Consider the following 25,111-nt stretch of genomic DNA (forward strand, 5'->3'; position numbering starts at 1 on the left):
AGCCTTTAATGTACTATTTTCTGGCATTTTTAGTGTTTTTTTATTCATTTTGTGCATTTGCTTTGGGGTCTGCACAAAATGGTGTTCATTATTCAGTATAGCAGATTTTTGTCGTTTTTTTTTTTTTTTACTTAATTTTTTTTAATGAACACAATAATCTTGTTTTAATACAACTGATTAAAGTGATGTTGGCTGATAGGTGGCATTTTTGATATGTATAACACATGATTAATCAACTTTGACAAAAAAAACAAAAAAAATGTTAATAAAAATAGTGTTAGACTAAAAAAAAAAATCGTGTTTTTAGGTAAAACTTCAATTCAGCAGAATCTTAAAAGCGTTACATGTCATAAGTTATTATGAAAAATAAAGAGTCAAAATATGTTCATTATTTACTGTTTTTGGAGTGTTTTTGTTGATATTTTGTATATTTATATGTGTGGTTTAGTGTTATTTTGTGGGTTTTTCTGTTTTTGAGAGATTGTGTGTATTTCTGTCATTTTGCATATTTTTGGTGTTTGTGTGGTTTTGGAGTAATTTTTCTAAAATCTTGTGTGGAGTTATTTCTATTCATTGTGGTTGTCCTTTAGTGTATTTTTCTGTCATATTTGTTCTTGGATTCATTTTTGTGTATTTTTGTATATATTTTCTCATTTTCTTTGTTTTTGTTGACTTTTACCTTTGGTTTGCTGGAATCATTTTTATTGTCTTTTAATGTATTTTTCTGGAATTTTGTGTTTTTTGAGTAATTTTTTTGTGCATTTACTTTCTTTTGTGGGGGCCGCACAAAATGACATGGCAACAGGTGTTAATTATTCAGTTTTCATTTTTTGTAACGATTATATAATAGTAATCTTGTTTTATTAAAACTGAGCTATCAGCTGCATTAAAAACGTTCCTTTATTACAGCCATATAAAAGGACTTTTATAGGAGGATTTTTTACACGTGAAGCAATTTTTTTCTAAAACTCTGCAAATGCAGGGCCGCGGGAAGTGGGGGTGTTAGGAGTGCTGCAGCACCCCTTAGTGGCGAGAGGGACATAAATGTAATATTTATTTTACTGGCATGTTTTATTTTACGTGTGTGCGTGTATGTGTGTGTCAAATAATGTTGATATAAAACACAACCAGTAGTCAATGTGCAACCTGCCAATTAAATGGTGAATTTAAGCTACTCTATAAATGGGTTCAAATATTTCTAAATCTGATTCTGAAAAAGTCAGTGCCTCTGTACGTTTTTTTGTTTTTTCTTTCATGGAAAAACACCACAACAGATATTTTGTCTCATTTTGACTTTATTTATACTGTATGCTATAATATTTCCATAACATGTTTAAGACTGTGTATCTGAAGCATTCTCTCTCTCCCTCAGGTGATGAACAAGTGCAGAGTTTCAGATCTCACTAACCACACCTTCACTGTGAGCCCAGAGTTCATTGGCTCCAGGTTCCTGCTGAAGATGAGAAAAAAGGCTGAACAACATCTGCAGGTGTCAGTCCAGAAGGTCGTCATCTCTGTGCCTGCAGAGTTTGATGAGAGGCAGAGAAACTCCAACATCAGAACAGCTAAGCTTGCAGGTTGTTAAAGCCTCTGCTGTTCAGATCCCACATCTTAGCTGAGATATACTCTGTATGTTGGAAATATTCTCTATATACCAGTTATGGATCCTGTTCCTGCATCAAGTCCCAAGCTGCTGTTTTTCACTTATGAAAACACAGGAAGATAGCAGGACTGTCCTTAGTGTTCTGTGTGCTGGAGTACCCATCCATCCACCCATCCATCCATCCATCTTCTTTCACTCACGGGGGAGGCAGCATCTTAGAGTTGGGAGCTACTGGGACTAGCCGTGTTCCTCTTACCTATTGTAACTTGCTGGTAATAGGCGTAGTTGGTGGTTTGTTTCCCTTTTTTGGGAGCAATAGGTGGAAGGAAAGACTGTGTTGGAAGACGATCGGGGGTGGTGGGAAGGACTAGTCTTTTCTTTTGTTGTCTTATTGGTCCAATCGGGGGGAGAACTACTTTGCCATCAGATTTGTTTTCCCCAGGTTTATTAGCTAAACTAGGGTGATAGTGGCTGCCGGTTCGAAAACGTAACAGGTTTTCTTGATTGCGGATTTCTACATATTCCTTATTTTTGTCCGCTATGTATTCGTCGATCCGATTGGATTTTAACTTTTGGCGATTGAGAAGTTTCTTTTCATTATTTAATTCCTCATTAAGTTTTTGTTTTTTCAAAGACTCTTGTTGTTTCACCTGCTTTTTCAGGAGTTCTTTGTGAGTCAGCAAATCCTGTCGACGCTTCTCATCTTCCTGTTTCTGTTTGGCAAGGTGGGCCTGAAGTTCTTTGACATCATTTTCTTGCTGTTTTCGCTGATGAGCAAGTTCTGTGACCCTGCATTGAGCCTTTGTTTCCAACTGCTGTGCCAAACCTTTCTGCAACGACTTGATCTTATTTGCTTTATTCTCAGCCAACACTTTTTGCTTTCTTTTCCACTCATCGTCTTTGATTCGTTTAAGTCGTTTAAATTCCGCTTCATGGTCCTGTTTCATGTTCTTATTTATTCTTTTAAGTTGATCTGACACCAAATCAACAGGTATCTGTCGTAGCTGCTTGAGCTTTTGTTTTTTAGCAGCAATTTCTGCCTGTTGAGAATCTTTCTTATTGATCCAATCTTTGATTTGAAGGGATTCCTGTATTTCTCCCTCTAATGCTTCCTTTTTCGCCCGTTTTTTCTCCCTAGTAAGAAGTAAGTTTTGTTGGGCATTCCACTTTGTTTCAGCCTTTTTGGCCTCCCTAGCCATTAAGTGTGACTGAATACATTCCTGGTCCATTTCTGCATACTCCTTTTCACAACTCTTTTTCCTATCTTCTTCTATTTGCACCTGCTTTTTGCGCTCTTCTATCTGTGTTTTGATGTACTTAGCATTTTCAGTGCAGTTTTGTCTGTGTCGTTGACCAGTTATCCTGCCGTCTTTCCCAGTGTCGCATCCCTTCAACTTATCTAAACGTGCTTTCTCTTCCATCTTCTCAGCTTGGATTTTTTCCTTTTCAAAAATCTGATCAACTAAATCACTCTGCAGCTTAAGTGCAGTAATTTGTTGATTTATGTTTTGTACCCTCTTATCTTGCTCAAATTCCTTAAGTTCTTTCTGCATGATGAAGTCCTGGTGACGTGCCAGAATCTCTAACTCTTCTTCAGTCATTGAACGCTCCTCGTCAATGTTTCTTATCACACTTGCATCATCCACGCTTTCTTTTCCTTGTTCCTCTGTCTTTTTACTTTCTTCTTCAAATGTTTCCTCTCCTTGTCCCATTATAAGTTCACCTGTTGTGCCATTGTACTTATCAGGGAGCTGACAGATCTCTTCAATTGTAATAATGTAGGGTGACATCTTTTTTTTCTTTTGCTCACTTTTTTTATCAACCTGCGTAACAACATTCTGCTGACATGCTGGCTTCATTGACTTCTCTTCATGATGTGGTTTTTTCTTCAAATGTTGCTTCTCTTTGTATTTTAACTGACAAGCTTTACTTTGTTTAAGTTTTTCCTCACCTTCTTTCCTTTGCATCTCTCTCTTTGCCTCACGCTGTTGCCTTACAAGGTCAGTTTGTTTGCACTTAGGGCGGAGAAGAGGGTCTTTACCAGGAAGGTTCTTGGATGACTTTGTTGTTTTTTCTTTATCCTGAATATAATGGTTTGCACGATCCATCCTAAACCGGTAAGGTTCATAATGCCTCTTACAAAAAGCCATAGTCCACTTGGTTTTAGCCTTTTTGTCCTTTGCTCTGAGCTCAAATCTGACTTTCTAGATTATTGGTGAGATGCAACCTCAACAAAATGTCTGACACCACTGAGGTTAAAGTTTGATTAGATCAGAAGTGAACTCTAAAAGTGCCTTGGAGTGTGATGTCACAAGTTTCCATATAAAGCTCCCTCTGCTGGCTGCTGATTGGCTGGTGACACATCACCAGTATCCATTCCTTTGACGATGTCACTATTGCATTCCTGTGTGATGATGTCACTGTTTCAGTAGCCAGATTTCAATTAATGTATTTATTTACCTCTGAAAAAACTAAATAACCTGCTTTAAGGAAAGTTGGATTCCTTTATAAATGTAGCCAGGTGATAATTTAAAGGTTAAAATTGTAGAGTGGTTAAAACTGTGTATTTTTGTTATTCTAAAATGTAAAGTTCATTAGAATGTTTAAAATGCATCTTTGTATTTATTTTAATTCGTGTTAATTTGTGCAACCCTTTAAGTCAATTATTTTGTAGATTTATTTTATTATGAAAGGCCACCCTGGACACAGATGTAGAAAAAATGTGCGTTTGACGGACGAAAGGTGCGAGAAAAACGGGAGAAAGACGTGAGGAGTGAGGGAGTGGTACACGAGGCAGGAGTTGATCAGTTTCTTTTGACAAGTAATGCAAAGAGTTTGTGTTTTACTTTTATGAAGGATTATTGGCAAGATAGTCTTCATATTGTCTGTGAGCACTAGAATGTCTGCTTGATGTTTTGAGATGCTTTTAGACTTAAATACCTGCTCATTAACCCAGTGAGGGGGAGAGAAAGTGACGTACACGTGAAGGACATCACGCTGCAGCAAGCTAACTCAGCTAGTGTTTTTAGCTTCATCTGGACACCTGGTTGTTCCTTTTTTTGACCTAAAAACCGTAGAAAACATCCAGATAGCGCACTGAGCCACATGTGGATGCTCAGAGTTCCTCTGGCAACGTTGGAACAATCCTGGACTTCGTGATTCAGCTCGCCTGTGGACAGAGATAGCAAAAATACCCAGATTCTTTGATTGAGTAGAAGTAAAATACCTATGTAAACAAACGACTTGAGTAATCCAATTATCTACCCAAATAAAAGTAAAAAGCACAGGCTCTGAAATGTACTCAAAAGTACTTTTAAGAATAAAAAGTATTCCTGTTGCACAATTCACTGGCTGCAAAGTGATATAACACAGGATCATTTATATGGAATCTGCTTTAGCAATATTATTGTTTGTACAAACATGTCTCGTATCATAATGTACAGTATGTACTTCACTATATAGTCCTTTAGGCATTTGTATTGTACACTTAAGGTTCAAACATCACACTTCTGAACATTGTGTACACCCCTGGTTATGAAATAAGGCTCACAACAATTTTGATCTTGTTCTCAAGGAGCACCAAAGGTGGTTTCTTGGTGGTGCTCATTTTTTTAATGTCTGAGTCATGGGTCAGATATTTTTTCTGATAAAATAAGATTCAATACTACATTGACAGTTAAATAAAACCTACAGATAACATTTGACTGCATGAAGTGAAAAAGAAAAAAACCCACAAGTTTCACTATAATATTACTGCTGTTAACAGTACTGATTATTGATCATTTTAACAGTAGCAGCACCTAAAATCATTTCCCCAGACAATGTTTGTATCCCTGAGAACAAGAACATGAATAGCAATAATGTCTTCCCTGTAAAATGTTATGTACTCATGAGCACTAACACACTTGGATGTGGTGCTCATTTGAATATTTTCAGCGCTTCATGTCCTTCTCTGATGTCACCTGGCTTGTTACTAACAGTGCTGTGCAGCCCTAATATCCTCAACAAACTTCTCAGGCTAGAATCTTCAAATCGTTACATGTTGTAAGTTATTATGAAAAATAAAGAGTAAAAATATGTTCATTATTTGCTGTTTTGGAGTTTTTGACTATAATAATAATAAACTTCCTGGATAACAGTGGATATTATTCAGATCAATAAATAAATAAATAAATAATTGTGGTTATCACAGATTCTCTTCTGCTTCTCAACAAAGGCAGTCATATTGTTTTTTCTCCCTCTCTTCCCACCCATATCTGTCCCTGCTGATACTTTGTTTTCTCTGGTCTCGTGAATCTAACAGGCGCATCCTGCGTCTCATCCAAAACTGGAATAATGGAATTGATCAGTTGGTCTCTCAATGCAATCGACCAGATTTTTTTGACAAAAAGAACGGGGAATGGTGAACCCCCTTGTTCAAGCGGGATGTTTACGGCTGGATATGCACTGGACCTTTGGAACAAGTGGAGAGTTGTGTGTCTGTCAATCCTTTCTGTGGAAGACGTGGAAAACATCTAAATGATTGGAATAATGATAGCAGGTATGCTGCTGATTGGAGCTGGCAGCTTCCTGACCTATCGCAAAGTCCGTGTTATGCTAGTGACTGTTTTGGTAAGCCTGCCAGTCATTTTTGAAGGATGGGGCAGGGCTCTCAACAGTCAGACTCATGTGATGAATGAACTCAAAAGCAAGCAGGAGCTGCTTCTGAATTGTTTGCACAAAATCAAAACCAACTTGGAGAAGTTCAGTGCCCGGCTCGCAAGTTGAGGACACTTTATTGGATTACTGTTGAGAGACCAGGACACAAGGCTATGTGAAAATTGACATAGCCTGTATCGAAAACACATTGCTTATCTCCTCTTTGGCTCCCATCGCCAGCTTCAAAGCTGTCTCATTCTTATCACCAGGAAGTTTCAGCAGACAGGACACTGTACCCCCTCCTCCCCCTCCCCCAACCACCTGGAACTCTTGTTGCTGAACTGAATTGAACTGTTAAAGGACGTCACACGTCATCTGGCTGTCTTCAGAAATGGAGCTAAAGGTTTATATTTCAAAGCCTTCGTCGGCATATTTAAGTTCAAGGTCAGTCTTCTGTTTTTCCTGCATTATCACTTTCTTTTTTTTTTTTATCACTGATATCATACACCATGAATGTTCTAATTTTATTTATTTATTTTTATTGTAAAACATTGAAAAATACCTGTGAAACAATACAAATGTGTTGTATTCACAGCACATGAGGTAGTTATCTCAAAAATACATTTAAAGTTTAGAACATTGCTGTCTAAAGACTGAATTATATCGCTTCCTTAAGTCTTTCATTTTTCACATTTTAAAAACAAATAAAGTGTCCCTCAGGTTCCACTGTTGAGCTGTTTGGAGCTCTTTGACAAAAATAAAGGGCACAGTCGTATTTTGGTTTTACAAATAAATTAAATCACAGGGTTTGAGGTAGATGACAAAATATTAATCTACAGAACAAACTAACAAAACATCTTACGTTTTAAGTGTCTTTGTAATGAAAAAATAAAAACGTCCAAATGCAGCTTCTTTGTGGATATTTAAATGTAAAAATATTATTCTAAAAATAACGCAATATCTACAGGATAAAAGCTAAAGGTCAAACATTCTAAAAAAATAATAAAGTGCATCATGTGTAATGTTTTCATAAGTCAACGTGTAATGACAGATTGAACATGACACAGGTTCGTTGCATGAATTAGGAGAAAAATAAAGTTCCCATTTTTAATATCTTATGGTTTCATTTATTCAGACAACTGTTTTTCAGGAACTTTGATCTCCTGACAAGTTTTGACTGTCAACTGCCAGTCCTCTTCAGAGGTGTCAGCTGATCACTTTGATGTGAAAAACAGAAGTCTGAATAAATTCAACCTTAACATATTATTAAGACAAGAAGAACATGCTGGAGTTATTTCCTACCTTTTAAAATGACTGCTAGCCTTCCTTATTAAGTATTTAAGAAGTGTTTTTCTAACTGGTAGCTCTTCAGACTATACAGTACCTATGAAGTAGCTGACAGTTTCACAAAGGTTGGCGACACCTGGTTTAGGGTTTAATGACTTGTAATGACATATGTTTAGAGAAAGCTGATGAAACAATGAACTCGTTGCGCCAAAGTAGCTTTCAAACAATGTATCTATACAGTGAGCTGTATTACTGTATGAAACAACGTGAAATGTGTATTTACTTAAATGACATTATCCACAGGTTTGTACCCAGGGAACTTTACTACAGACGTCAGTAGTCGTTTTATCACGAATCAACCTCTCAGTGTCTTTCCCTAAATGCTCTGCATCCACAATGTTATAAAGAAATTGACAGTTTGCAAAAAATAAAAATAATAACGTAAAGCAGCACATAATTTGTAATAATGTGCTGCTTTACATAAAAAGTGTTCCTTGAGAAACAGTGTTCAGGTGGGCGGAGCCAGGTAGAAACCCAGAGTTTCTTTGATAAAACCTGCCAGCGAACAGGTTTAGTTCACGGACAACGTTACCATGGTAACATACTCAGAGAAGAACATACCTCGCTTTCAGGAATGGGATACTCAAGTTTGAACATAACCCGCTTTTTGGAACTCCCCTCAGGTCATATCTCCAGTTATAAACAAATGGGTCAGAGTCGAATCCAATGTTCACGGTAGCTGCTCGTTGTAATGCCCCGCCCATCAGTTGCATAATGTATACTGTAAAAGTAGCAGCTTCTAACTAAAACTAAAACTGAAAGAGAAAGAAAAGCTCAGTGCATCGCTGCAAAGTTCCTAAATCTGTTGATACGTGTTACTTATATAAACAGGTTAACGTTAAATAAAGGACTCAATAAAAGCCTTTAAGTGATTTATTTATAATGTCTCCAGCTGTTAGCTTCACAGCTCACATAACTATTGTGTTAGCATTCACAAACTGGCCACAGTAAATCTCTTACATATAAACCCAGAATAAGTGTTAATTGGCCAAAACAAATACAATTTGTTTGGAGAAAATAAAGGTTATTAAAAAGTAAAATAATCATCATTATTAATTTAATAAAAACGCAAAACTTAAACTAAACTAAAGGTCACATTATAAATGGCTTGAAAATGAAAACAATGAGCATTAACAAAATCCTTGAACAAATTAGAAAGAAATATAATAAGAGGATGTAAATAAATAAAAACAAATAAATTATGGTAAAATCAGAGATTTGGTTTTAAGAAGTGATTCCAATTCCCAAATCAAACTCAGTTTAGTTATGGTTAGTTAAGATTAGTTAGTTAGATTATTGTTCAGTTCTCTACTGTTCTATTGTGTGGCCACATTACCTATTTCAAAAGACGGAAAGATTTCCCCTTATTTAATGATTTTAATGAAAAGTTACAAGTTACAACATGTAAAATTGTCAATGAAAAGTTTAATAAAGATGTATTTTGGAGAAAGTAGCATAATAACAGTGAAATTCAGGAGCAAAACATCTAAATACATTAAATAGTTTGAGATTAAATAAGACTGATTATTTCATTCAGGAGTAAACCTTATTCCTGGAGGTGCTCCTGCAGATATAGTTATGTTAAGGTTTTGTGTGATCCAAAAGGTAGTGTCAGCAGTTTGTTTTTATTTAGTTTGTGGTAAATTAGTAAATCATGGCGATATGTGTACGTGAGAAAAGGTCAACTTGGCGACCCGGGGGCCACATGCGCTCCTCTGTCAGATTTTGTGTGGCCCCCAAAATACATACAGAAAATGATGGCGTAAACATACGACATGTGTATTTTTACTATCATTTTGAGAGTCATTTTTGTGTAAGTGTGTTGTCCTTTTGTGTATTTTCCTATACTTTTGCATGTTTTTCCACCTCTTTAGTGTGTTTTTGTTGTTGTGTTGTATATTTTTCTGTCATTCTGTGTATATTTCTTGTTCTGTTTGTTATGAAACCATTTGCATATTTTATTGTCATCATTTTTATGTATTTTTTTGTACTTTTGTATGTTTTTCAGCCTCTTGTGTATCTTTGTTGTCATTTTGTATATTTTTGTCATAAAGTGTATTTTGTTGTTCTGTGTTGAATCAATTTGTATATTTTTATTGTCATTTTGTGTTTTTGCGAATCATTTTTGTTTATTTTTGTAGTTCTTTAGTGTTTTTTTTCTGTACTTTTTCATGTTTTTCTGCTTCTTTTGTGTAATTTTGTTGTCATTTTGTATATTTTTCTGTCGTTCTGTGTATTTTTGTTGTTCTGTGTGTTGTGAATCTATTTGTATATTTGTAATAATAAAAATGCATTGCATTTATGTAGCGCTTTTTATTGGTTTTTATATATCATTTTTGTGTATTTTCGTTGTTCTGTTTGTTAGGAGTCATTTTGCATAGATGTTTGTTGTCATTGTATGTTACTGGAGTCAGTTTAATGCGTTTTGCTTGTCCTTTTGTGTATTAATGGAGGACTTATATTTGTGTTTGCGTGTTTTTTTAGTCTTTTTGTGATTATAATATGGGGTTCCAAAAAATTGGACCAAGGACCACATCTGCTCCCCGGACCGCCACTTGCCTATACTTGATTTTGATTTGTGTTTTTTTTTTTTGATAGACAGACAGACTGTGTGTAAGGTTGACAGGTTTTGTTCTCATTGGAAGCATAGCTGACGTGAACTGTTTGAACTGGAACCTGTTGCCTTCACACCGGTGGTTCCCCTCCAACCTTTTTCTAGTTCTAACCCCATTTTTATATCACAAATGTCTGGCAACCTCAGAGACTTTCTTTCTGTAAAACTAGTTTCTTTAATCATGTTTGTTATAGTATGTTATAAATACAAAGTGACATTATAAATTAAGCTCATAAAACTGCTTTTTATTTGAACTAGATTTATATCATAGAAAGTGAAAGTATAGAATACAGTTGTTCGAGAAATGATGTGGTGTTTTAATTTGAAAGAGAATAACTGCCCCTTCCTGCACTCTATATCTATTTCTGTGACATTATTGTCAATATTGATTTGCATATCATTGTATATTTGAACCATTATTTTATAACGTTAACTTGGGGACGTTATTGCGTTATGTACAGTAGGGCTGGGAAATATGGACCAAAACTCATGATTCAATATTTTTTTCTCAAAATGTAGATACATGACATTGATCTAGATATTTTTAACTCAGCTAAGTCTGACCAGAAAAACAATTCTGGGTTAAATTTGCAAAATGCCACACAGACACATTTATTAACAAACAGCAGCACAATATGTGCCACTTTTGGCTTTTTCTCCTCTCAGGGACAACACGTGTTAGTGAGTTCTGTAGCGTAGCTTTTTTAGGGGAAGGTCTGGGTTAGAACGCACTCAGTAATCCATCTAACTGCTTTTTATGCTGTTCTGAGAAGTAGTGAAAGCAGTGACTCCTAAAACAAGTATTTTAATGCAAAATAAGTTATAAAATATATATCTCAAAAATATGAAATAATTGTAAAGAAGGATACAGTTTGACTGTACTCTTTGAATAATATTAAATACTTAATGTATGCTGTTATTTGTACTGTGATTATATAAATAAAAACAAGTTAACAAAAGAGACATAGGCGATATCGTCATTTTCTATATCGCTAAAATAGAAAACTTATATATCTTGAATCACGATATATTGTTGAGTGCTAATGTACAGTACATGCTCATGCACATCATGACAAATAAAAATCCTTGAAGCATTTATTGATTTTAAAAACAACGCATTTTTTTTTTTTTTTTTAAATAAACGCATATTTACATTTTTTTTTTTATTTTTTAAGTTTAAATTAAAAATATTATCAATTTTAATCAGTAATGTTTTGATATTTTAATATTACTAGACATTTCAGGCGACCCCATTTTATTTCCAGGCAACCGCACATGGGGTCACGACCCCAATGTTGAAAAACGCTGCTTAAATACTCTCTTTTCTGTCTTTCTTACCTTGCTCGCCTCTTGGATGAGCTTCCTCACCACCTGTTTGATGTGAGGCCCGTTGTCTTTGGGGGGGGTGGGTGTGCATGACCACCCGGGTCACCCCTTTAAACTTGGCCCCACTGGGCCAACCGATGTCCAGAGGCGGGACCTCCGTGTCCGACATCTGGGGCCAGTAGGTGGAGTGGACCCCGGAGTCATCGTCCGCTGTCACCGGTCCTTCCTCCCCCTCGTCCTTCCCTGCCCCAGCGGGTGTTTTGGTCATACTCACACTTTCGCTGTCATAACGTCTAAAAATGTTCAACAACAGTCGTATCTCTTTGGCGGACAGGAAGTCCTTCATGTTGTCTTCTTTGAGTCGTGTTTTAAAAGCTCCGTCGCCATTCTTCACTAGCTCCTCGATGGCCGCTCGCTGCTCCTCGCTGTAGAAAAACTCCGGCCTGGACTCCGGGACTTTGTCTCCGATGTGTCCGTCCTCCATACACATGAGCTGGGACTCGGCCATGGCAGCAGAGAGGGTCGCCCCAAGTGGAGCTCCGAGGTCGGCCGAACACCAGGAAACCGTCCCAGCAACAGTGACTTCATTCCCAGCGTACGTCACTGGGAAAGTTTCTCACCTGCTTTGGAGGTGGGACCTGGAGGTGAGCCGTGGTGCGTTCAAGGTCACCAGAACGCAACGTTTCACACTGCAGTGATTGAGCACAAAAAGTGTCGATATGGACTTGTTTTTGATATTAAAGTTGTTGTGGCTGTTAGGTAACTTTTTTAATACGTATAAAAAATGCTAATAATGTTAGGGTCTGTGAAAAAAGTTACAGGGTTTTTAGGTAAAAAATGTAATGCAGCAGAGTTTTCCCAAGACAATTCTGTTGCCATGGTAACGACATCTGGTATTTTCTATTCCCACTTAGTACATCAGAATACATATCCTCTAAAAATCCCCAACAAACTATTCAGGCAATAATTTTAAAATGTTCACTTCTAAAAGTTAATATGAAAAATGTGTAGTAAAAATGTGTTCATTGTTTCATTTCTGTTTTAGAGTATTTTTGTTGTCATTCTGTATATTTAATCATTTGTGTGGTTTTGTGTGTTTTTAGTGTCATCGTTGTGAATCTTTGTTGTCACTTTGTTACACTTTGTGTAATTGTGTTGTCATTTTGTAGACATTTTTGTATGTGTTTATTTTCATTGTGAATGTTTTTGTTGTTTTTTGTTTGGTTTTGGAGTCATTTTGTGTATCTTGTGTGCTTTTGGAGTGATTTCTATTCATTTTGGTTTTCTTTTAGTGTATTTTTCTGTCATTGTCTTTGTTCTTGGAGTCACTTTTGTGTAAATGTAAACTTTTAAAATTTGGGGTTTCTGGACTCATTTTTGTGTAAACCTTTAAGCCTTTAATGTACTATTTTCTGGCATTTTTAGTGTTTTTTTATTCATTTTGTGCATTTGCTTTGGGGTCTGCACAAAATGGTGTTCATTATTCAGTATAGCAGATTTTTGTCATTTTTTTTTTTTTTTTTACTTAATTTTTTTTAATAAACACAATAATCTTGTTTTAATACAACTGATTAAAGTGATGTTGGCTGATAGGTGGCATTTTTGATATGTATAACACATGATTAATCAACTTTGACAAAAAAACAAACAAAAAAAAAATGTTAATAAAAATAGTGTTAGAGCTAAGAAATGATTCATGGGGTTAGTTAGTTGAGCTTAAAATCAAGAGATTTTTCAACATAAAAGAAAACATTTGTTACATGGACTTATTATAACAAGTTGATAACTTATTTTAATAAGTTGGTCCAGCTGAAAATATGGGGTTAGTTAGTTGAGCTTAAAATCAGGAGTTTTTTCACCATAAATGTGTTACATGGACTTATTATAACAAGTCTATGACTTATTTTAATAAGTTGGTCCAGCTGAAAATATAGAAAAACTGTTAACTTAAATATGTATACTTTTTCAACAAAACATTTGCATGACCAAAGGGCAAACCCAAAATCAGTTCCACCTCCTTCATTGTCTGAGCTGAATCACAACCGGCAACTGGCAGATGAGAAATAACTGAAAAATATAAATTTAAATAAATAAACGTAAAATAAGTAAGACAAAATATTTTCCTAAATGTCTAAGGGCTGAATTTATGTAAGACTTTCAAATCATGCTTTAAGTAGAGATGTTCTCTTTCATAAGTCTTAAAGAGGTGAGGTTATATTCTGAGGTTTCTTTTGAGGACCTTTGAGCAACCGACCGACCACATTAAACATCCTTTATTTCAAAACAAAAGCACAGGTAATGTGCATAGTAATATGAGCTTTTATTTTGAAGAGAAAAAAAACCAGGATGTTCTTTCCTAGTGGCAGCTTGAGCTGATTTTTATCGTGCAATCACATACATAGAGGAGCCAATGCTTCAGGATTTACACCGTCAGGGGATGGAGATTAATGTATGTAATGTTTTGAATGAAGTTAAAATTATTATGACTTAGGGAAAAGGATAAAACTCTGGTTCATACTCCGATACAGTAGGTGGCGGAAAATGCACATTTCTCTGATGAGCGCCACCCGCCAATAAACCACAGAAGAAGAAGAAGAAGAGAGGCGCGAGGCTGCGACCGTTAACACCTGTTGGAAAATTTAAAAAATCAGAAGAAAACAAGAGTTTCTATGGATTATCACTAGGTAAGTACCTGTTTTGATTTATTTTGTTCATAACCGCTACTAACTGTATCAAGAATTCGTTTTTTTTTAACACAGACAAAATTGATATTAAGCTAACTTCGTGATTGTAAATGGTAGACCCTTGGCTGCTTCAGCAGCGACTTCCCTCCGCGACACAACCGGCCCCCAACCGTTTATTCCTGCCGAGGTGACCGTCAAACACAGACGTCTTCTGCTGCATGGTTCGTGTTTTTGTTTACTGTGGCAGGCAGCCGAATTATTTTAATTAATTAAACGTTCATTGTGTCGCTGCAAAGGTACGAGGGATTGGTGTTTTGTTTGGTCCAAATTTAAAGTTTGTACTACATTGAAGAAGCTAACCTACAGGTTAGCTCCACTCTGCATGGTGATAGCTAATCACCTGACGGTCTCAACTAAACCTGTAACAAATTATTTCATAAGTTTTAAGTCTATACGTGTTGGTCTGTGTTTATGTGCAATGCGTTAAAACACCGACATTACTTGTAGAGACGCCATAGAAAAGGTTTCCTTTTGGTAAGGCTGCAGGAGGCCTGGGTATTTTTCTGTTTTGCTATTGAAACACGTAGCATTTTCTGAAGTTAGGAATGATTGAAATGTGTGTGTAGTCAACACAACTTCTGTTGTTTCATTTTCATTATTTTTTTCTTGTTAAATTCACTTGCAGTTGGTTGCTAGCAAATTTTTAGTTTTTCCAAATTCAATTTAGAAACACATATTAGGCTACAAGTTTTTCTAAATGTGATATTGCACAGGTTTAAAGCACTATAGCTTTGAAATACTAAACAATTGAAAACAAAAAAAAAAAAAATCAAGCAGTTTAGACAGAGCTTTGCTTAGTTTTAAAAATGAATTGGACCTGTAAAATTTGCAAATTTGAAGTGTCAAGAAGAACTGATCTTTTAAAGCATTATAGACTTAGACATGGTCATGGTGGAGAATTTCTCCCTTGCCTCTATTGGGAGTGTTATTGCTCGTTTAAAACATGGGGCAGCCTGAGAACCCATCTGTCAAGAAGCCATTCAACACGTGAGAAAGGGACACGCACAGAAGTTCTGTCCTTTAAATGTTCATGTTGTTCTTTAAACACAATCTCCACAGAAAGAGAATACTTTGAACACATTGGCCGTCATTTAAAAAAGCAGGAAACCGTGTCTTGTGTTTTTGAAAATTGCTCTTTTAAAACAAACATTTATGGAACATTTGCCTCTCACAGGAGCCGGAAACACACTCCTCATTCTCTGGATGACTTCAGGCCTGAGCTCTTGCAGAGGTTTGTTAATCCTTCAAATACAGGAGACGATCCTATTGAGGAGGATATGGAGGGTACAGTGAGTGAAGATCCTGAAGATGAAGAAATGAGAGAACTGCCATACTTAATTGAAAAAAATGTTGCCCACCTGCTGCTGAAAATGGAGAGCATATTCAATGTACCACAAAGGTGTATTGATGAGTTAGTGGAAGAACGTCACTTTATACTTTATTTTACGGTCATGCTTAAAGAAGCATAATTGTGAAGTTGATGATTTTATCATCTCAGAGATGGCGACAGACCTATGTAAATCTAACCCAATTACATTAGCTCTAGGACATAATCCTCCTCTGTCCACCTCCTACAAAAGAAGAGAGTATTTCAAGGAGCATTTTTCCATGGTGGAACCTATAGAGTACATTCTCAGTGCTAGGGAGAAAAGAAGTTTCCAATATGTACCTATTTTAAAGTCCTTACATGAGGTTTTGAAGAAGAAAGAGATCCAGGATTTGCTCAGACATAGCTCTGAAGCAGACAGCAGGTCTGATACTCACTTCTACAAATCATTTCATGATGGCATACATTTTAAAAACAATACATTGCTATCAGAAAACAATCCAGCCATTTCTCTCATTCTGTATGTGGATGATTTTGAAGTGTGTAATCCATTTGGCACATCAAGAAAAAAACACAAAATTACTGCTGTGTATTGGGTTTTAGCTAATGTGCCACCATTGCTCAGATCCTTGCTGACATCAATCTACCTTGCCATTCTCTGCAAGGCTGATGATGTTAAAAAATTTGGCTATAGTGCTGTGTTAGAACCACTGCTAAAAGACCTTGCCAGCCTAGAAGAAGAGGGACTTTACATTCCTTCACTAGGTCTTCGAGTCAAAGGTACTGTGTATTGTGTCGTTGCAGATAACCTAGGTGCCCACTCTATCGGAGGGTTTGTGGAGAGCTTCTCAAGTACACACGTCTGAAGGTTCTGTCTTGGTGAAAGATCCCAATTCCAGGTGAGTGAAGTTAAAACAGGAGCATTTTGTCCTCGGACAACACAAGAGCACAAGGTGCATGTTCAGACAGCGCAGAGAGATACAAGTGCATCTCATTGTTATGGAGTAAAGAGACAGTGCCCACTGACTGACAAACTAAAATATTTCAGTGTTTTATCTGGCAACCCACCTGATTTGCTACATGATCTATTTGAAGGTATTGTGCCTTTAGAGTTAGCACTATGCCTAAATGCCTTAATCAAAGGGAAATATTTCACACTCGATGAATTAAATAACTTAATCAAAGAGTTCCCATACAGATGGGCAGATAGAACGGATGCACCACAACCAGTTCCACTGACTTTTGCTGCAAGGAAAACTGTTGGTGGGAATGCCTATGAAAACTGGGCTTTGCTTCGCCTCCTTCCTTTGATAGTTGGAGAAAGAATCCCTGAGAATGAACCAGCATGGCTGATCCTTCTGAACCTTAAGGACATAGTTGAGCTTGTCCTTTCTCCTGTTCATACAGACCTCACTATTTACCTCACTATTAGGATCTTTTGCAGTAGAGTCTGTAGAAGTATTTTTGTGGACACAAACATAACACTTGCTGCGAAGTTTGATGATGAGGAAATGTCACAGTGTAATGTAAAAACCTCTCAGCATACTAGTTTTTATGATGAATGTGATGAAAAGTCTAAGTCCAAAGCTTGTATTTATCTAGAGGACTTTTTAGTGGTCATATTCTTCTCCCATACTAAATGCTTATGTGATGTCTGCACACATTCTATAACCCAAACTGATGTAATGTTTTCTCTTATAGATACCCTGATGTCTTCTCAAGTCAAACTTCGGATCATTCTTCAGGACCACGAAATTCGCAAACTGGATTTACCTCATGGAATCCCTGATACTGTGAATGAACTTGAGTCTATTGTGAGAGAGAAATTTGGGCTTGATGGGAACTTTACCTTGCATTATAAGGATGCTGACTTTGGAGAGGAATATTTTTCTCTTACATCAACAAGTGACATCAAAGACAAAGATACCATTAAGGTGGTTCACATTGTTGAACCTCCTGCAGTTACTCTGACCTTTACTGATGTGGACAGTTCTTTTGAAAGTGTATTAGTAACCTCGCTCCCTAATTCAGAGAACTCTGTCCATCCTGCTAGCAGCGGCAGCTCTTCTGGATCGCAGGACACACTGATTCTTTCATCACCTGAACGTGTTACTCAGCGTACACAGCGTTGGCCCACTAAATTTCCAGTACCTACTTTTGCCTATAACACAGAGCTTGTGCTGGCCTCAGGAAATGAAGTTTTCAAAAAGGATGGAATTCAGCTCAGCTTTGCCACAATCCTTTCAGACATCCTTGAGAAGCTGGCTGAAAGCATCTTTCTGTATGTTGCCTACCCCACAAGTGCGCAGTTGAACGATGTTGCTGAGGCACTGATTCAGAAGCATCCTTGCCTTAAAGAACCAGGTTCATATAACGGATGCTATGGATGGCAGCAAAGATTGAAATATAAAATGGCTGGCTATAGATCTAAATTGAGAGGGCTTGGATGCCCTGAGCTTGATGTGAACTCTCTTAAAAAGAAGCAAGCACATGAGAAAGCACCTGCAAAGAATATCAAAAAGCCAAAAAGAGCAGAGGTGAACTATTTACCTCCTCACCCACAAGGAGAAACGGAAGGAACTTTGGAACATGTAAGATTAGAGCTCCTTGATGAAGTAAAGAAGAGGAACAACAGCCTGGTCATCAGTGAGAAAATGGCAAAGACATTCTCCATTCGCAGGCAGGAAGTTGTCAATGAAGCACCAACAATCAGTGACTTAAGAGACCGATGGCCTGCTCTTTTGGATACAACGCAGGTTAATATTGTTTCAGAAAATTGTTTGTGGTATGTGCAATGTCATTCAATTTTCTACATTAACAAATCACGCCCTTTTATTTGTGTTTTATACAGATAAATGAAGAATTCAGAAGGATCACCACTGTTGGTCTTGAGACAACATTTATGGCAAAACTGGACCAGTATACCCCAAAAATAATGGCCTTGGTGTCCTCAAGAGGAGGAGCTGCAAAAAGGAAGATTCAGCACATAAAGAACATGCTGCTGGAGGTATAAATACATGTAACAGTTAATTTAAAATACAAAAAAGTTAGTTAAATAAATCATAAAGGAGTACATAATAGATTTGTATTTAAAATTGTCATTATTCAACACTTCCAAAACGAAAGAATATACAATAATGAATAAATGTTATATTTTTTGATTTGCACATTTCTTTTTAAAGATTTGTTTTTTAAATTCCATTTTCTTGTATTATTTACAGGAACAGTCTGTAGAAAGGAGGAGAGAAGCTGCAATCCGTAGCCTAATGGTGTACCTGAGAGAACAGGAGGAGGATCTCTTCAAAGAACAGTTGGTAGGTAAATCCAACAGTTCTACTGATAACTTCAGGATTTAACCTGGGCTGTATTTAGGGATGGTAGACAGTGCAACTGAATAATAACTATAATCAGGACAATTTGTGATATATTCAGTAAGTTTTGTTTTTGTCTGAAAGCAAAACTAAGTTTGAACTGGGCTTTGTGGGCAGTGTTTGTGTTTAAAGTATGCCATTAATATTGTTTGTTTTGCTACTAAATGGCATTCCCTAAACCCAGGTTTAATCCTGAAGTTATCCCTAAAGTTCAGATACACTGCATTTTTGTTGTTTTTATATATGACAAAAAACACTGACATTGATTCTGACCTACTTATACCAGGATGGAGATGAAGTGATGAAGATTGTTGTGAGCAGAGGGGCATCTGAACCAGCCAATGCAACGGTGGTGATTGAGGGAGCAGAAGTCCTGGATGGCCTGACTGTCCCGAGAGCATGTGCCTTGCTCATGGGACTAATATATACATTCAACCTGAGCTACCCAAAAGAACTAAAGAGCACTTTTGAGGCATTTCAAAAGATCTTCCTTGAGCTGGATGCTCTGCGAGCTAGTCCCAAGGTAATGTCTTTAAAAAGTAAACTGTTGTTCTAAAATGTAAGCTGCGTTCTAATTCCACAAATGTTGCACTATTATATTTGTGTTGGTTTTTGGTGCAACATACAGCACCTCTATTGTTCCCAGTTGGTTATTGATTAGATACACCCAGCTAAAATAAATGCAGTTACATACAACAGTCACTTCATTTAATTATACATTTGAAAAGTAGATTGTAATTTTTTGTACTTTTGAGGTTTTATCAATATTTAGACTTTAACTGAAATACATAGAAAAAACTAAACAACATATAGCTATAATGCATTATAGTTTTACAACAAGCACAAACAAAAATCTAGGCAGCATAAAAAATGATAAAGCTGAATCAACAACACTTTAAAAAAACAAAAGAAAAAAAAAAAAAACTGCATCAATTTTAGCTAGTTATATTTGCATTTGTATATGTTGATTTACACATTTTTTGAACTATTAATGTGTTCGGTATATATAGAAACTGTTTTACTATTATTCAGGGAGGACGCGTATAGCCATTTGATGTATTTTTTTTCCAAACACCAGCAACATTGTTTTATGCATTCCTTTTTTCATGACAGTTGTGTTTCCTTTTTTTTGTTATTTAACATGCAGAGAGTGACACATTGAATTTAGTTTAGGGGATCAGTCTTCCAAAATTCAAATATTAATTTGAATTTAAGTTTTTTTTTGTGTGTGTTTAAGAGCAAACTCCTGCAAATATTTGACTTCTTGTCTTCATTTGGAGCTCCTCCATGTTTATTTGATGGTTGGCATTTGTACACAATAAATCCGTTTGACCATTAAACTGACTGAACTGTATTCATGTTAATAAAATGAATGTTATTGATAAGAAATTGAGGAAACAATTTGAAATGATATTTGTGATGAGAAATGCAAAACAAATGAGCTGGAATAGCTTAAATTAAGTAAAATGATACCTTAATTTAACATGAACCATTTTATTAAAATTAAGTTGTTTCACCTTAATTTAACATGAACCATTTTTATTAAAATTAAGTTGGTTCAGCTTAATTTAACGTGAGCCATTTTATTAAAATTAAGTTGTTTCACCTTAATTTAACATGAACCATTTTTATTAAAATTAAGTTGGTTCAGCTTAATTTAACATGAACCATTTTTATTAAAATTAAGTTGGTTCAGCTTAATTAACTGAGTTTCTAACATTAAAAGTCTTGTTGGATTTACTGAAAAATTTTAGTTGAAATTTATTAAAAAGATTGATGCAAATTGTTACCTTAATTCAATTAAGTGGAGCCTTTGTATTTTTTTTTAGTGAGTATGTGAAAAAAAAAAATTGTGTTTTTAGGTAAAACTTCAATTCAGCAGAATCTTAAAAGCGTTAAATGTCATAAGTTATTATGAAAAATAAAGAGTCAAAATATGTTCATTATTTACTGTTTTTGGAGTGTTTTTGTTGATATTTTGTATATTTATATGTGTGGTTTAGTGTTATTTTGTGGGTTTTTCTGTTTTTGAGAGATTGTGTGTATTTCTGTCATTTTGCATATTTTTGGTGTTTGTGTGGTTTTGGAGTAATTTTTCTAAAATCTTGTGTGGAATTATTTCTATTCATTGTGGTTGTCCTTTAGTGTATTTTTCTGTCATAATATTTGTTCTTGGATTCATTTTTGTGTATTTTTGTATATATTTTCTCATTTTCTTTGTTTTTGTTGACTTTTACCTTTGGTTTGCTGGAATCATTTTTATTGTCTTTTAATGTATTTTTCTGGAATGTTGTGTTTTTTGAGTAATTTTTTTGTGCATTTACTTTCTTTTGTGGGGGCCGCACAAAATGACATGGCAACAGGTGTTAATTATTCAGTTTTCATTTTTTGTAACGATTATATAATAGTAATCTTGTTTTATTAAAACTGAGCTATCAGCTGCATTAAAAACGTTCCTTTATTACAGCCATATAAAAGGACTTTTATAGGAAGAGTTTTACACGTGAAGCAATTTTTTTCTAAAACTCTGCAAATGCAGGGCTGCGGGAAGTGGGGGTGTTAGGGGTGCTGCAGATGTAATATTTATTTTACTGGTATGTTTTATTTTACGTGCGTGTATGTGTGTGTCAAATAATGTTGATATAAAACACAACCAGTAGTCAATGTGCAACCTGCCAATTAAATGGTGAATTTAAGCTACTCTATAAATGGGTTCAAATATTTCTAAATCTGATTCTGAAAAAGTCAGTGCCTCTGTACGTTTTTTTTTTTTTTGGTTTTTTTTTCATGGAAAAACTCCACAACAGATATTTTGTCTCATTTTGACTTTATTTATTCTGTATGCTATAATATTTCCATAACATGTTTAAGACTGTGTATCTGAAGCGTTCTCTCTCTCCCTCAGGTGATGAACAAGAATGGAAGTGCAGAGTTTCAGATCTCACTAACCACACCTTCACTGTGAGCCCAGAGTTCATTGGCTCCAGGTTCCTGCTGAAGATGAGAAAAAAGGCTGAACAACATCTGCAGGTGTCAGTCCAGAAGGTCATCATCTCTGTGCCTGCAGAGTTTGATGAGAGGCAGAGAAACTCCACCATCAGAACAGCTAAGCTTGCAGGTTGTTAAAGCCTCTGCTGTTCAGATCCCACATCTTAGCTGAGATATACTCTGTATGTTGGAAATATTCTCTATATACCAGTTATGGATCCTGTTCCTGCATCAAGTCCCAAGCTGCTGTTTTTCACTTATGAAAACACAGGAAGATAGCAGGACTGTCCTTAGTGTTCTGTGTGCTGGAGTACCCATCCATCCATCCATCCATCCATCCATCCATCCATCCATCCATCCATCCATCCATCTTCTTTCACTTATCCGTAGTCGGGTCACGGGGGAGGCAGCATCTTAGAGTTGGGAGCTACTGGGACTAGCCGTGTTCCTCTTACCTATTGTAACTTGCTGGTAATAGGCGTAGTTGGTGGTTTGTTTCCCTTTTTTGGGAGCAATAGGTGGAAGGGAAGACTGTGTTGGAAGACGATCGGGGGTGGTGGGAAGGACTAGTCTTTTCTTTTGTTGTCTTATTGGTCCAATCGGGGGGAGAACTACTTTGCCATCAGATTTGTTTTCCCCAGGTTTATTAGCTAAACTAGGGTGATAGTGGCTGCCGGTTCGAAAACGTAACAGGTTTTCTTGATTGCGGATTTCTACATATTCCTTATTTTTGTCCGCTATGTATTCGTCGATCCGATTGGATTTTAACTTTTGGCGATTGAGAAGTTTCTTTTCATTATTTAATTCCTCATTAAGTTTTTGTTTTTTCAAAGACTCTTGTTGTTTCACCTGCTTTTTCAGGAGTTCTTTGTGAGTCAGCAAATCCTGTCGACGCTTCTCATCTTCCTGTTTCTGTTTGGCAAGGTGGGCCTGAAGTTCTTTGACATCATTTTCTTGCTGTTTTCGCTGATGAGCAAGTTCTGTGACCCTGCATTGAGCCTTTGTTTCCAACTGCTGTGCCAAGCCTTTCTGCAACGACTTGATCTTATTTGCTTTATTCTCAGCCAACACTTTTTGCTTTCTTTTCCACTCATCGTCTTTGATTCGTTTAAGTCGTTTAAATTCCGCTTCATGGTCCTGTTTCATGTTCTTATTTATTCTTTTAAGTTGATCTGACACCAAATCAACAGGTATCTGTCGTAGCTGCTTGAGTTTTTGTTTTTTAGCAGCAATTTCTGCCTGTTGAGAATCTTTCTTATTGATCCAATCTTTGATTTGAAGGGATTCCTGTATTTCTCCCTCTAATGCTTCCTTTTTCGCCCGTTTTTTCTCCCTAGTAAGAAGTAAGTTTTGTTGGGCATTCCACTTTGTTTCAGCCTTTTTGGCCTCCCTAGCCATTAAGTGTGACTGAATACATTCCTGGTCCATTTCTGCATACTCCTTTTCACAACTCTTTTTCCTATCTTCTTCTATTTGCACCTGCTTTTTGCGCTCTTCTATCTGTGTTTTGATGTACTTAGCATTTTCAGTGCAGTTTTGTCTGTGTCGTTGACCAGTTATCCTGCCGTCTTTCCCAGTGTCGCATCCCTTCAACTTATCTAAACGTGCTTTCTCTTCCATCTTCTCAGCATGGATTTTTTCCTTTTCAAAAATCTGATCAACTAAATCACTCTGCAGCTTAAGTGCAGTAATTTGTTGATTTATGTTTTGTACCCTCTTATCTTGCTCAAATTCCTTAAGTTCTTTCTGCATGATGAAGTCCTGGTGACGTGCCAGCATCTCTAACTCTTCTTCAGTCATTGAACGCTCCTCGTCAATGTTTCTTATCACACTTGCATCATCCACGCTTTCTTTTCCTTGTTCCTCTGTCTTTTTACTTTCTTCTTCAAATGTTTCCTCTCCTTGTCCCATTATAAGTTCACCTGTTGTGCCATTGTACTTATCAGGGAGCTGACAGATCTCTTCAATTGTAATAATGTAGGGTGACATCTTTTTTTTCTTTTGCTCACTTTTTTTATCAACCTGCGTAACAACATTCTGCTGACATGGTGGCTTCATTGACTTCTCTTCATGATGTGGTTTTTTCTTCAAATGTTGCTTCTCTTTGTATTTTAACTGACAAGTTTTACTTTGTTTAAGTTTTTCCTCACCTTCTTTCCTTTGCATCTCTTTCTTTGCCTCACGCTGTTGCCTTACAAGGTCAGTTTGTTTGCACTTAGGGAGGAGAAGAGGGTCTTTACCAGGAAGGTTCTTGGATGACTTTGTTGTTTTTTCTTTATCCTGAATATAATGGTTTGCACGATCCATCCTAAACCGGTAAGGTTCATAATGCCTCTTACAAAAAGCCATAGTCCACTTGGTTTAAGCCTTTTTGTCCTTTGCTCTGAGCTCAAATCTGACTTTCTAGATTATTGGTGAGTTGCAACCTCAACAAAATGTCTGACACCACTGAGGTTAAAGCTTGATTAGATCAGAGGTGAACTCTAAAAGTGCCTTGGAGTGTGATGTCACAAGTTTCCATATAAAGCTCCCTCTGCTGGCTGCTGATTGGCTGGTGACACATCACCAGTATCCATTCCTTTGACGATGTCACTATTGCATTCCTGTGTGATGATGTCACTGTTTCAGTAACCAGATTTCAATTAATGTATTTATTTACCTCTGAAAAAACTAAATAACCTGCTTTCAGGAAAGTTGGATTCCTTTATAAATGTAGCCATGTGATAATTTAAAGGTTAAAAATGTAGAGTGGTTAAAACTGTGTATTTTTGTTATTCTAAAATGTAAAGTTCATTAGAATGTTTAAAATGCATCTTTGTATTTCATTTAATTCGTGTTATTTGTGCAACCCTTAATTATTTTGTAGATTTATCTTATTATGAAAGGCCACCCTGGACACAGATGTAGAAAAAATGTGCGTTTGACGGACGAAAAGATCCTGGACTTCGTGATTCAGCTCGCCTGTGGACAGAGATAGTAAAAAATACCCAGATTCTTTGATTGAGTAGAAGTAAAATACCTATGTAAACAAACAACTTGAGTAATCCAATTATCTACCCAAATAAAAGTAAAAAGCACAGGCTCTGAAATGTACTCAAAAGTACTTTTAAAAATAAAAAGTATTTCTGTTGCACGATTCACTGGCTGCAAAGT

General features: G+C 36.3%; 3 protein-coding genes and 1 long non-coding RNA gene across 7 annotated transcripts; 2 read left to right on the plus strand and 2 right to left on the minus strand.

The window, feature by feature from the left end:
• Window positions 1-1,328: 1,328 nt before the first annotated feature.
• LOC114464229 (trichohyalin-like) lies at window positions 1,329-24,582 on the minus strand. The gene is made up of 2 exons (XM_028448288.1): window positions 22,372-24,582; window positions 1,329-1,817 (listed from the first exon to the last, which is right to left on the minus strand). The coding sequence occupies exon 1, from the start codon at window positions 24,305-24,307 to the stop codon at window positions 22,373-22,375; it is 1,935 nt and encodes a 644-aa protein (XP_028304089.1). The 5' UTR covers window positions 24,308-24,582; the 3' UTR covers window positions 1,329-1,817; window position 22,372.
• Window positions 1,789-12,280, minus strand: LOC114464208 (protein FAM83F-like). Of its 3 annotated transcripts, none has more exons than XM_028448275.1 (3): window positions 11,541-12,280; window positions 4,544-4,772; window positions 1,789-4,007 (listed from the first exon to the last, which is right to left on the minus strand). In XM_028448275.1, the coding sequence occupies exon 3, from the start codon at window positions 3,751-3,753 to the stop codon at window positions 1,819-1,821; it is 1,935 nt and encodes a 644-aa protein (XP_028304076.1). In that variant the 5' UTR covers window positions 3,754-4,007; window positions 4,544-4,772; window positions 11,541-12,280; the 3' UTR covers window positions 1,789-1,818. The 3 variants fall into 3 exon arrangements, with proteins under 3 accessions (XP_028304076.1, XP_028304070.1, XP_028304082.1); XM_028448281.1 differs by having other exon boundaries at window positions 2,036-4,007; window positions 11,541-12,274; XM_028448269.1 differs by having other exon boundaries at window positions 1,789-4,772.
• LOC114464322 (uncharacterized) lies at window positions 14,128-16,464 on the plus strand. The gene is made up of 3 exons (XR_003674177.1): window positions 14,128-14,212; window positions 15,447-15,503; window positions 16,404-16,464. It is a non-coding gene; the product is annotated as an uncharacterized LOC114464322 (long non-coding RNA).
• On the plus strand, window positions 17,385-22,007 carry LOC114464269 (uncharacterized). Of its 2 annotated transcripts, none has more exons than XM_028448317.1 (5): window positions 17,385-18,355; window positions 18,451-18,606; window positions 18,821-18,913; window positions 19,257-19,493; window positions 21,876-22,007. In XM_028448317.1, the coding sequence occupies exons 1-5, from the start codon at window positions 18,011-18,013 to the stop codon at window positions 21,933-21,935; spliced, it is 891 nt and encodes a 296-aa protein (XP_028304118.1). In that variant the 5' UTR covers window positions 17,385-18,010; the 3' UTR covers window positions 21,936-22,007. The 2 variants fall into 2 exon arrangements, with proteins under 2 accessions (XP_028304118.1, XP_028304126.1); XM_028448325.1 differs by having other exon boundaries at window positions 18,827-18,913.
• Window positions 24,583-25,111: the final 529 nt, after the last annotated feature.

The sequence above is a fragment of the Gouania willdenowi genome, chromosome 1 (genome assembly GCF_900634775.1).
Source record: "Gouania willdenowi chromosome 1, fGouWil2.1, whole genome shotgun sequence".
Lineage (NCBI taxonomy): Eukaryota > Metazoa > Chordata > Actinopteri > Blenniiformes > Gobiesocidae > Gouania > Gouania willdenowi.

Excerpts from the sequence above, each read along its gene's own strand:
- LOC114464208 (XM_028448275.1), bottom strand. The coding sequence starts at position 3,753 with ATGGCTTTTTGTAAGAGGCATTATGAACCTTACCGGTTTAGGATGGAT.
- LOC114464269 (XM_028448317.1), top strand. The coding sequence starts at position 18,011 with ATGGCTGGCTATAGATCTAAATTGAGAGGGCTTGGATGCCCTGAGCTT. Across the intron at positions 18,914-19,256 it reads ATCTCTTCAAAGAACAGTTG|GATGGAGATGAAGTGATGAA; the intron begins GTAGGTAAATCC and ends TACTTATACCAG. Across the intron at positions 19,494-21,875 it reads CTCTGCGAGCTAGTCCCAAG|GTGATGAACAAGAATGGAAG; the intron begins GTAATGTCTTTA and ends TCTCTCCCTCAG.
- LOC114464229 (XM_028448288.1), bottom strand. The coding sequence starts at position 24,307 with ATGGCTTTTTGTAAGAGGCATTATGAACCTTACCGGTTTAGGATGGAT.